This window comes from Plodia interpunctella, chromosome 3 (genome assembly GCF_027563975.2).
Source record: "Plodia interpunctella isolate USDA-ARS_2022_Savannah chromosome 3, ilPloInte3.2, whole genome shotgun sequence".
In the NCBI taxonomy this organism is placed as follows: domain Eukaryota; kingdom Metazoa; phylum Arthropoda; class Insecta; order Lepidoptera; family Pyralidae; genus Plodia; species Plodia interpunctella.
The window spans coordinates 3,590,031-3,602,791 of NC_071296.1; the positions used below are offsets into that span (position 1 = coordinate 3,590,031).

At 36.1% G+C, this 12,761-nt stretch overlaps 2 protein-coding genes across 3 annotated transcripts in view; both read left to right on the top strand.

Annotated features, from left to right (window-relative positions):
• stw (straw) overlaps positions 1-9,491 on the top strand; it is a 60,718-nt gene extending 51,227 nt beyond the window's left edge. Inside the window, exons 2-9 of one of the 2 annotated variants that reach the window (XM_053769087.2) lie at positions 187-631; positions 1,272-1,556; positions 1,763-2,238; positions 2,607-2,791; positions 6,039-6,234; positions 7,622-7,834; positions 8,049-8,279; positions 8,408-9,491. In XM_053769087.2, the coding sequence (XP_053625062.1) occupies positions 187-631; positions 1,272-1,556; positions 1,763-2,238; positions 2,607-2,791; positions 6,039-6,234; positions 7,622-7,834; positions 8,049-8,279; positions 8,408-8,574 (2,198 nt within the window). In that variant the 3' untranslated portion in view covers positions 8,575-9,491. Of the gene's footprint in view, positions 1-186; positions 632-1,271; positions 1,557-1,762; positions 2,239-2,606; positions 2,792-3,470; positions 3,667-3,749; positions 3,963-4,050; positions 5,339-6,038; positions 6,235-7,621; positions 7,835-8,048; positions 8,280-8,407 lie in introns of those variants that run through there. The other variant, XM_053769088.1, reaches the window with a different exon arrangement.
• Positions 9,492-10,481: 990 nt separating this feature from the next.
• LOC128683740 (glandular kallikrein, prostatic-like) lies at positions 10,482-12,721 on the top strand. The gene is made up of 5 exons (XM_053769653.2): positions 10,482-10,745; positions 10,878-11,098; positions 11,484-11,632; positions 11,835-12,043; positions 12,351-12,721. The coding sequence occupies exons 1-5, from the start codon at positions 10,688-10,690 to the stop codon at positions 12,701-12,703; spliced, it is 990 nt and encodes a 329-aa protein (XP_053625628.1). The 5' UTR covers positions 10,482-10,687; the 3' UTR covers positions 12,704-12,721.
• The last annotated feature ends 40 nt before the right edge of the window (positions 12,722-12,761 follow it).

The window sequence follows — 12,761 nt, forward strand, 5'->3', positions numbered from 1 at the left end:
TGGGTTAAGATTATGTAACAATTCGATAAGACTGTCAATCAAACCTAAATTATTATGTTTGCTGTTTGTTTAAACTTTTCGTGTTATAAAAATCTCTCTTCCGGGACAAAAATTCTAACTTCATTACTTTTAAACATAATATGTGTAGTTTATAAACTTCTAATATTAGTTTATCTTTCTTTGCAGAGTCTATCCCAGATGATCAGTCAACATCAGCGTCATGGTGGTCAGCAGGCACAGCGACACCATTCAGAGAAAGTTCTGCATCCAGCAGCTCCTTCTCCTCAACTCACGGGATAGTTCAAACTCATCCGAGCTTAGATGACCCATTTGGAAATTTTGGATCTATTGGAAGTACAATAGGACCATCCTCAAACCCGTTTGCGCAAGCTAGCGGCAGCGGTCCGCTCAGCGGCGGGGTCAGAAACAATCCCTTGCCTCCACTGGCTAGAAACGCCAATGGGAAGACCACATTGAAACATCTAGACTTCACCAGCAGTGCTACTGCGGAGCTCAGAAGAAATCCAGCACTATCAGCCCCTGATGAATGTGCCAGAGCGTGCAGAGAGAATGAACCTCCAAGGATTTGTTACTATCACTTCACATTGGAATTGTACACTGTATTGGGAGCGTAAGTGTCGACTTTTCATTATAAAATAATGTTTATGTATTCATTTAAGCAGAGATGAGATGATTAGAGAATATTTAGTTACTGATAGTTAAAGCTTTATCAATTAAGTTTTATGCCATCGATTCCCTTTCTATAGAATTGAATAATAATGCCAATCGTTACACAATAAAAATACAATAAGTAGGTATAAATTTATCTCGCAGAATATCATCTAAATAGTTTTAAGTAATCCTTACCTAACCATTCCATGTAATCACTAGGCCATCAGAGTCAGGCCAGCCACGAATTCCTCAAAAAATTTGGAAGATCACGCAAAAAGTCGTGATATTGTAGAAAATTTACCGACCGACTTTTTCATTTCGCACGTTTTATGGCTCGTTTCACACGGCCTGTTAAATGCAAGGCTCAATGCCGCACACAAGTACACTATAGTTGTGATCCAAATTCCTTCGGGGCACGTAATTGATAGGTGACGACAGACCTTATGCAAACATTGCCGTTTCATGATAGCAAACGCGTAGGTTGAGGAAATTATGGTGTAACCAATGAAATTGATAATGAAATATAGTTATTTGATAACTTAATTTATGTCAATTTTGCATGGCAAATTTGATTGCATATATGCCATATTTAATTTCAGAGCTTGCCAAGTGTGCACACCGAATGCAACCAACGTCGTGTGGTCTCACTGCCAATGTGTCCTGGCTGACGGAGTTGAGCGTGGTATCCTGACTGCCAACAGAATGTTGCCGGGGCCATCCATCCAAGTCTGTGAGAACGACAGGGTTGTCATCGATGTAGAAAATCATATGGAAGGCATGGAAGTAACAATCCACTGGCACGGTATCTTCCAGAGGGGAACTCAATACTACGACGGCGTACCATTCGTCACCCAATGTCCAATTCAGCAAGGAAATACATTCAGGTAAAAATGCTTTTTATTTTTTCTGTTATACCAATACTAATTTAGTTTTATCAACGTCTTCCTAGACTGATTACATCTAAAAATATATATAAACATATTTTATAAATTACAAGACTTGTATATGAACTCGCCCAAAAAATCTACGTGAACTTTATTGTGATATTATTCAGCAAGTTTACTTACTTTTAAACCTTAACATTTTTCAGATATCAATGGCAAGGCAACGCTGGTACCCACTTCTGGCACGCACACACAGGTCTTCAGAAACTTGATGGATTGTATGGTAGCATTGTTGTCCGACAACCACCTTCTAAGGACCCCAACAGTCACTTGTACGACTACGACCTTACAACTCACGTTATGTTGCTCAGTGACTGGCTTCACGAAGATGCCGCTGAAAGATATCCTGGTCGTCTCGCTGTCAACACTGGCCAAGACCCCGAGTCTGTTTTGATCAACGGAAAGGGACAATTCAGAGACCCTAACACTGGCTTCATGACCAACACACCATTAGAAGTATTCACTATCACCCCGGGAAGGAGATACAGATTCAGAATGATCAACGCTTTCGCATCAGTATGTCCCGCTCAAATCACCTTTGAGGGACACAACTTGACGGTCATCGCTACTGATGGAGAACCAGTACAGCCAGTTCAAGTCCACACTATTATCTCTTTCTCAGGTGAGAATATCATCTAAAATCCTATCCTTTGTGATGTGTAAAATTTTATTTTCTAGTACAAGATTTTTTACAAGGACATTTGCTTCATTTCATTTTTTTATTAATCGATTGAATTTATGGATGACAAATGTATTCACTTACCGGTATCCATGTATACCAAATTACCAGTTACTCTAAACTACTAAATATCAAATTACCAGTTTGCTTACAAATTAAACTGAAATTCGACTGGTTTCACACACCTCGGTTTTTCCGATGAATCTTTGCTTCATTGTGTAATTACCAGCATTAAAGTGGAACGTACTAGAATATTAGTGCAAAGTGGAGTTGAAAGTACAAGTAACGAATATAAAATTAAATATTTTCAGGTGAACGGTACGATTTCGTAATTGAAGCCAATAATATCCCTGGAGCATACTGGATCCAAGTTCGAGGACTTGGAGAATGTGGTATTAAGAGAGCTCAGCAGTTGGCTATCCTCAGATACGCAAGAGGTCCGTACCAACCGTCCAGCCCAGCACCAACTTACGATGTTGGTTTACCCCAGGGTGTGGTAAGTATGAGGGGAAATGTATATAAAAATCCCACTACTTTGTATCATATTATTAGATGAAAATTGTAGACAGTAGAAAATTCCCTCTGGTTGTGTAAATAATTAGTAGACAGTTCACAATTTTGGGACTGGTCTATTAACTTTTGTAATATTCTAAGGATACTCAAGGAAAGAACTTTCGACACAGCACTCACCCGGGCAAGGAATTAATGGACGGATATTGCATACTGGATTCTTCAAGCCAACACGACAGCCACGATAAAATCAAGTGGAATAGTCGACTTTATTGCAATTAGCTTGCTCAAACATAAATACTGCTACCTCTGCTACCTAATTCCAATTTTTCGGTGAAACTATATTCTAAAATAAAAATATTATATATACTGTGCTTGATATTAGCCATGTTATATACCCGCCTTAATATTTTTTCTTGCCTCGATTTATGTAAATATTTTTTATACTCGAATATGTAGACAAAAGTATCGTAGATTTCTTACTATCACTCAAACCGACAAATATTAAATATATAGATTAATTGGCAAAGTAGGTACTATCACTAAATGTATAAGAAAATAGTACAATAAAGTAGAAACTAGATTTATACACATTAAACAGTAGTTGTAGTATTGCACGTTATAACTAGTAATTGCACGTACCTTTCTCCTCACTAACTAAACAGGTGATGAATCCCTTGGATGCAAGATGTAACGTCCAGAGGAATGACGCCGTCTGCGTCAGCCAACTGAAAAACGCGCAGAATATTGACCCAGCAATTCTGCAGGAAAGGCCAGATGTAAAAATCTTCTTGCCATTCCGTTTCTTCGTGTACAGACCAGAAATGCTGTTCCAGCCTAATACTTACAACAGATATTTAGGTGAGAATAGGCTATTAAATATTTAAAATGGTCAGTATGATAACAAAAAGTATTATATAATAAAATGTTCTGCAATTTCACAGTTGCCCCTCAAGGAGACCACGTGATCAGTTTGATCGATGAAATTTCGTATATGTCCCCACCGGCTCCTCTGCTCAGTCAGTATGACGACGTAAACCCTGAACAGTTCTGTAACGGAGACAACAGACCCGCGGATTGCGGACAAAACTGTATGTGCACCCACAAAGTTGATATTCCACTGAACGCTGTAGTTGAAATTGTACTTGTAGATGAAGGTGCGTATTTATTTATATCGAAAATATGCAAGATTTTATAACTAGATATTATGAATAACTAGTATTAATGTAATATCTTTACTTGCAGTCCAAATCGCGAATTTGTCCCATCCGTTCCACTTGCACGGTTACGCATACAACGTCATCGGTATTGGACGGTCACCCGACCAAAATGTCAAGAAAATCAACTTGAAACACGCTCTCGACCTCGACAGGAGAGGTCTTCTCGAACGTCACCTCAAGCAAGGAGATTTACCACCTGCGAAGGATACGATCGCCGTGCCTAACAACGGCTACGTCATCCTTCGTTTCAGAGCCACCAACCCTGGCTTCTGGCTCCTCCACTGTCACTTCCTCTTCCACATCGTTATTGGTATGAGTCTGGTTCTCCAAGTCGGAACTCAGGCCGATCTTCCCCCAGTACCTCCTAACTTCCCCACGTGTGGAGATCACCTTCCACCAATCCCCCTTCAGTAACTCGGTTCCTAACAATTTCCAGTGAAAAATGAATACAGCAGTTGAATTATTATGTTAACTAAGTGTAAATTTATGTTTGTTTTGTGTGATGTGTCCGGCAGATCCGAAGTGCTCGATTCTGCCGCTTGTGTTTACTTTGTATTCGAATGTTTCTACGGGAGATCTTGATGGTTTGTGATTTTATTTAACGGTGACATCCTTTCCCTTGAGATTATTTCAACATAATTTAATGCCATATTCGGTGATATTATTGTAATTATTTAATATATCACCATAAATGTACTTCACTGAGGCTCTTATATCTACTATTCTTCGCAGACCTATGGGTATTTCGACAGCAGGCGTAATGCTGTTACTAACAACTTGCCATTTTTATTAATCACCAAGAATATTTATTACTTGTATATATTTAAAAAAAAATAGTTTCATTTGTCTAACTGATTATTATTTACAACTTACTAACCAAATTTGCATGTAATATGAAATGATGATAGATGTATATATATATATATATATATAAGAGACAACTGCAATACTTGTAAATACACATTGTACCTACGTTGTTGTAAGTTTGGCAACTCATCACTTTTATAATCTACCGCATACTTTGAAGACTGTATATAACTATTTGTAGCAAATAGTAGGTATTCAGATGTTACCAGCTTCATGTTACCATTATGGTAAGGATTATTCAGTCTGTACATTTCATACAGCCGTGCCAACTAAGAATTATGCTTTTTGGCAAATCCTAGTCCACAAAAATAAACACATACAGAAATATAATAATCTGAAGTATTGCATCTGCTATGCTTTAGCAGTCAGTAACTATCTATATTAATAGTTATTTTAAGGAAAAAAAATGTAAATTTTTATACGATTTAATAAAATTTATAAAAATACGTTTAATTTTATTTGTGCAATCCACGTTTTTATGATAAATTCAAACTATGTATAAAATATTGCGCTACTTGTACCTATGCATGTGTAAATACAATACAATTTTTATATCCTAAGTGAAATATATTGTAAATAATGAAATAGATAATTAATACAATTCAAATATATATTTTAGAACAAAATATTGTATTTTCGAAATATAAGAAAGCAGTAGTGGGCTGTTAGATCACGACACCGGTGCACAGGAAACAGGTTGTACATTTATTTTCTTCTTCTTTTCTTTCTCCTACTCTTGACTTCACTTCTTTACCTCTCTCGGGCTATACAGAAACTCAGAAGGTTGTTCTTTCAAAGATCTGTACATAAAATTAATTACATTTATGAAAATTTGAAATACGAAGAGCGCAGAAATATCAACATGGTTTATTGCCAACATTTACAACTAAAGAAATAAAGAAGTTAAAAAACAGAACTAATATAATAAATAGCACAATCCATAAAGTAAGCTTATTTTTATTCGGGTAAAATTTTATTAAGGCAATATGAAAAATGTCACACACATATTATGGATGCTTTCCGTGTGACATACAAATACAGCATACCAACGCGAACAAAAATAATTTTTTTTCAAATAATTCTGTACTCTTCTTATCGTAACTCTATCACACATATTTCTGTCCTTATTTATTTTTTATTCCGTAGATAATGAATCCCTTGGACGCGATATGCGATGTGAAAAGGAATGACGCTGTATGCGTCAGCAATTTGAAGTCTGCGAAACCAGTGGACAAGGCGCTCCTGCAGGAAAGACCCGATGTTAAGATCTTCCTCCCATTCAGATTCCACTTCTACAAACCCAAGGATTTGTTCAGGGAGAACACTTACAGGAATTTCTTAGGTGAGGCAAATCTTTTCATTTTCATACGCTTTATAGTAATAAGTTAAAAAATGAAGATATTATTTCGCTATCACCTCCAATTAGTCAATGCTTTAGTATAAACATAATTTGACATCTGTCATAGGAATCAAGGTATATTTTATAAACTCATTAATCAGGAAATTAGTATCCACTCTTCCGTCAACTATCTACCTGCAACTTAACCCATGTGAGTAAACTATATTATTCATATGCCTGAGATTTTTTATCGTCCCACTTTTACGCCCTAATTGTGCAACTAGTGATTACGAAATATGGGTAAGTAAAATGACATTTAGTAATTCGCATCGAAAAAAATTGGTAAACATTTCACATCGGGTATACTGTACTTGGTACTTACATCCGCACAATGTTACTTTCTTAGAGCTCACTTTTGTTAGAAATACCTGAAACGTAAATTCATAGTTTCTACATTCAGTTCAGCGGTTTCGTCTCTCCGTTTATCGATATATTATACTAGAAGCCCGTCCCGGCTTCGCCTGGGAAAAACCATAATTAAAAAGTAGCCTATGTTACACCTAAAGGTTTCGTCTATCTGTATGCCAAATTTCAACACAATCGACCCTGTAGTTTTTGAGTTTATTCATTAACAAATCAGAAATACAAATCCTCTTTATAATATTAGTATGGAAGGATGGATACTAGTAATAATATGGTCACATAAGTGTTTGGAATTAAATTAAACTTTAACTACGCTTTCTTCCTTTGTATTGTTTATTCATCCGACCTCACTTTCCTTCTGCAATGAATGATATGATTCCGTTCTATGACCACAGATATAAGAACATGTCCTTGATTAAACTGGTTCTGAGAAAGCAGATTTTCCTGATATACCAACCATATATCTGGTTTAAATAAGAAAAAAATGGATTACAATTCGTGATCTAATAATTCTCATTAAGTCTGTTCTATAAAATAGAACGGAGTAAGTAAATAAGATCGTATCATGTCGTGAGACTTATTGAGTTTAAACTTATTTGTGTCTGAATGAGATCAATATAACGAGTGCTTTCAGTAGAAGAAAAACAATGATATTGTAGGTTGATTATTTGACTGGTCTGTAGATTGATTGATGAATTTATGAATGAGCTTGGAGCTCGGTTGTGGGAGGAGACTTATCTCCTCCCACATCTCCTACCTTATCTTAATAAGGGAAAGCAGGTACGCCAAAAGTAATGAATCCATACTGCACATAATATTTATGTATCTAATAGGACTAAAGTCCAAAGAACTTTTGAAAGTAATTAAATTAATCAGCCACGTCAAAGTCCGGCAACTAGATAGATAAGGTGAAAATATCCGAAACCATCATCATCAAATCGTATCATCATGCCTTGTAAAATTACAGTGGCTCCTGGCGGCGACCACGTGCTGAGTTTGGTCGACGAGATCTCCTACAGCGCGCCACCCGCTCCCCCGCTATCACAGATGCACGAGCTTAACCCCGAGCTATTCTGCAATGGCGACAACAGGCCTGCCAACTGCCCAGTCGACTGCCGCTGCACCCACATGATCGACGTGCCTCTCAACTCCATTGTGGAGATCGTGCTTGTTGATGAAGGTAATATTTTCACGAGTTTTAGGAGCTTTCCTTCTTACTTACAAGCCTAGTGGTTCACATACAATGCTCTGTTACTTGCTAAATATATTATTGCTAGAACCGAGCCACTTCGATGGCTTCATCGGAAGCTGCAAGCAATCCTAAAAATTTCAAATTAATGATTCGATTCACATGCCGATTCGTAAAAAACTGTTAATGTTCATATTTATTTCAGTGCAATCCCCCAACCTCTCTCACCCGTTCCATCTTCACGGCGCGGCCTACAACGTGATAGGCATGGGTCGGTCTCCGGACAAAAATATCAAGAAGATAAATCTGAAACACGCCCTAGACCTCGACAGGAAAGGCCTGCTCCACAGGCAATACAACCTTCCTCCCCATAAAGATACACTGGCGGTGCCCAATAATGGATATGTCGTATTGAGGTTGAAAGCTGACAATCCAGGTGAGGAATTTAGAAAATGATCCTATAATTACATGCTATTTTCCACTCCCTTTTTCATATTTTGGTATGCAGGTTCAATAAATTGCAATGGCAAATTTACCACAATTTATTTATTTATTTATTTCCAGGATATTGGTTATTCCACTGCCACTTCATCTACCACATAGTCATTGGGATGAACCTCATTATACACATAGGAACGCAAGCGGATCTCCCTCCGGTCCCGCCGAATTTCCCACGATGTGGTCACCATCTACCAGCGATATCTCCTCCATACCCTACAACACACCACTGACACCATCCTTAAGAGAAAGACGGGACATTCTGATCAACAAAAAAAAGATCATTTCTACTCTGTCACATTAAAATACCTCGAAAATCCAGGACCAGACTCTGTGGAAATGATCGTAAATGGCTATGAACGCCAAATATTTTCAAATAGGTTTTTATCAATCAAAACGTACTGCCATATTTTTTACTACCTTCTGAAAATATGAAATGACGTACGAACGAACGAAAATGATCGTGGTAGTGTTAAGGTGCTGTTTTAAATATTTCAAATAGCCATTTTAGATGTAGGAAGCCAAAGTTTTATAAATAAATAAAATAAAATACAATTACATTTATTTAACTATCCCGAAAGGAATCTTACCTCAATTTTTATAATATTTTGGTTCTAAACTTTTTTATTAAATCTGATTTATAATTTCATCAAAATTTTTGTTTGTTTAAACTTTGTTACTTATTCTATAATTTGTAAATAATAGTAGGTTATTAATGTCATAATTTTAAGATAGAAATTCTAATTATTTTCTACGTTCCTTTGTAACTATTTTCCTGCGCGTGGGAAAATGCAAAATATAATATTACCATTATATTTATAACGGTTTTTTAATGAGTAAGTATATGGAATAAGTAGATACTTTTACATTTCCAAATCCGTGCCTGTAATATTATCACCAAAAAGCATGTCTCCCAAATTATGTCTTAATTATCAAAGACATAGTTAAGGACATAGTTTGTCTGTCCATTGTTTTTATTACTTTCCTGAACTTGTGTGACTCATAATTCTGAATGTCAAATAACAAGCAAAACTTTTAAGTATGGGAACAGCGCACATTTTTTTTATAAAATATGCGGCTGTGATTGGTTTGTTGATTCAACACTGATCATTATTTTTATCCCTCATGTTTTCATATAATTTTAACAAAACATTATTTTATTCTAAGACTTACATTTTGCTATAGTCGTCATTAAAAATGTATAATTTAATAGTAGCCTGTGACTTATGTTTAAAATGTTGTTTGTAAAACTATAAATTTGATGTGTAATTGAATAAACCTGGTTTTAAACCTTATGTGATAAAGTGTTCCCATTGCTAGGTATATCAAATAAAATTTTGTTACTGAAACATATCGTTTTTTTTTACACAATACTGTTCAATGAAGTTTATATATAATATTTAACGAAGTATAAACTATACACAATAGTGGTTGCAACTTGTGTGGCGGCATTAGTCGTATAAGGTTACAGATTTTTAACTCTTTATGCGACTTAAAAATAAAATCTGTCTCTAGTATTAGCAATAACATTCTCGATAAGATTTCTCTTAAGTACCAAAAAACCAAACATAAAATATTTCTCGACAAACATTAATTATAAAGAGCTATAAAAACAAATGAACACGATAATACAACAACAAAACTGTTTACGGTTTTCTAATTACAATACCCGCATGTTACGCAATAGGTATCTGAGGTAATATTTGGCGAATTACAGAACATCTAAATACCAATGTCAAATACCGAATAGTGACAGCGGTCAGCAACATTAGGCACTCCATTTTTTAAATCTGGTTTACTAACGATCACAATAATTTTAGAAAACAATTTACTTTAATTTTATATAACTTGATATATATGTATGAGGGTAGATGTTTGTTCGAGTGGAATCTTGCTACTCAATTTCGAATAAGATATTTCGAATAATGCATGACTTATTTGGTGCACTCAGCTCTCAAGATTCATGGCAACATAGCTAGGCAGTTACGCTATGTAGCCACTAGCGGCTACATTTCACTGAGGGCGGAGCCGCAGGCAACAGCTAGTATTTATAGATGTACTTAAAGTACTTTAAGTACCTACTTAAATTAGTGTTACTTTGAACTACAAGTTCTAATCTCACTAACGTAGCTTACATGTTTTGCGAGTGGACAATGACGTGAAACAGTATCTGAGTGTAATAATGAATCCCTACAATAATTACCCACATTTTCTCAGTCATGTATGTATCTTACTTTTGGTTGAGCACTCCTGAAAACATGCGTGTAAAAAAGATAAGAATATGTTTTAAATAAGTTCCCGCCATCCCAAATCCTAATCGCTATTTCATTCACGTTTAGTTTTAAAATGAAATTTAAGGGAACATTATTGGTTATAATTACGCAATGCTGTATATTACTTACTGGTAAGTTTTATGTTTTATGAGTAGTTTATACTAGCATATAAGTACAATAGATGGTAAAATACATTGCTTAACGTTACTTAAAATTCAACACCAGTGGTAGTGAAAATAATAAATTATGCTTTAACGGAACAGCGAGTACAAATCATGCAAACATAGGAAGAATGGGTATGTCAAGACTTATAGGACGGCATGACGTTACAAGTTCCCCAGTCCGCGCCAACATGGGAGTTGGTAGGATTATCGGAGGCCACGAGGCTGAAGCTCACAGCCACCCGTACATGGTGTCTCTTCAGCTTCGAGTCCTGTGGGTGCGCGTACATTACTGTGGCGGAGCCTTGATTAGTGACAGTTGGGTAAGCAGTTTCGTGGTTATATTCTCAAAGACTCCCGAGGCAGTTGTGCGACTTTGCTGTTCGATATCGACCGTCAAAAGGTTTCGAAGTAAGACGCAACAAACGCTGCCGTTTGGTACCATATTGTGATTGGTTCGCTGCATTATGTTTAGGAAACCTTCGACAGAGAGTGGGACTGATATCGAATAACAAAGTAGCCCTGGATGTATGATAATAAAGAGTTACGTACGCGCAAACTATACGTATGTCGCGAAAAGGACAGAGCAAGTGGTTGTGGTAGGTACTCAAAATTAGAATTTACATGTTACATGTTACATGTTGAAACTAATTCAATTTTCGAATAGAGCTCGTACAATTATTTTGCTCTAAATCAACCTTTCTTCAGGTTTTAACTGCAGGTCACTGTATAAAAAGTTGGGTGATATACCTCTTCGGTATAGATGCAGTAGCTGGTGCTCACGACGCATTCTTTCCTGAAAAAACTGCCCAGATAATAAGGGTCGCCGAACGAATACCACATCCACTGTATAATGGGTAAGAGAAATGTTAAGGTGACTTTACATGATTACCATGGCTTCGCTTCTTGATTATTTCGCTATTCTGAAAAATTATTTATGTTTATAATAGCCACACATATCACTCGCCACATTCATCACTCGCTAGACTCATTCTTTTGTATGATAGCGAAGTTAAATCTTTATATTGTATAATCACAAAAAATATTATAAATTTCCAGAGATATTGGCCCACATGATATAGGACTAGTCAGAACAAAACAACCGTTTCAGTTCACCAAAGACATTCAGCCCATACATCTACCCACAGACTCAATAGTACACCCATCACTTACTCTCATAGGTTGGGGAGAGCTGAAGACCACTTGGTTCTTCCCAGCATTGCCTAGCAAACTGCAAGAGGTCAACCAGGAATATATTCCTCATAAAAGTAAGTTTAACTCATAATATTTTAGAAGCAGAGATGTATCCAAACCCGTTACGATTTGATTTAGTTCTTCAACAATTCTGAATATCTTTCTGTAAAGAAACATATTTTTGCATAAGATTAATGTTTTATCTTTTATATATTTAATTAATTTAAGAGCAGCAACCAGCCCAAAAAGACGAACCCATAATCACGACCAAGAGTAGATATTTATTTAATTTTTGATTCTCAAAATATAATTTCAATTCTAAATACATTTTATATTTTAATTTTTATCTGACCTTTTCTTAACATTTTTTTTCTTTCGTAGAATGTTACAACGCTGTCAATGACCTACTAGATTATGGTGAAATCAATCCTCTGGTAGAAGACGCTAACATTTGCACTGGGCCCATAACCGGTGGCATAGCTGCATGCAATGGAGATTCTGGGGGTCCTCTCGTTGAATATGTTCCAACATTGAAATCGGCCAACACATCTGACGATGATAATGCTTTAGAAGAAATCACAGATAAAGAAGATAATATTGAATATGTGCCAGTTTTATTAGGAGTAGTGTCATGGGGCGTAACACCTTGTGGCGAAGTCGGAGCTCCTACAGTTTTTACGAATGTTACACATAACATGGATTTCATAATGGTAAATACTCAATTGAAAATATAAATTACTTTTTTATATTCGATTTCGATAATTTAGAAGACAACAAAAAAGAAATGCCATA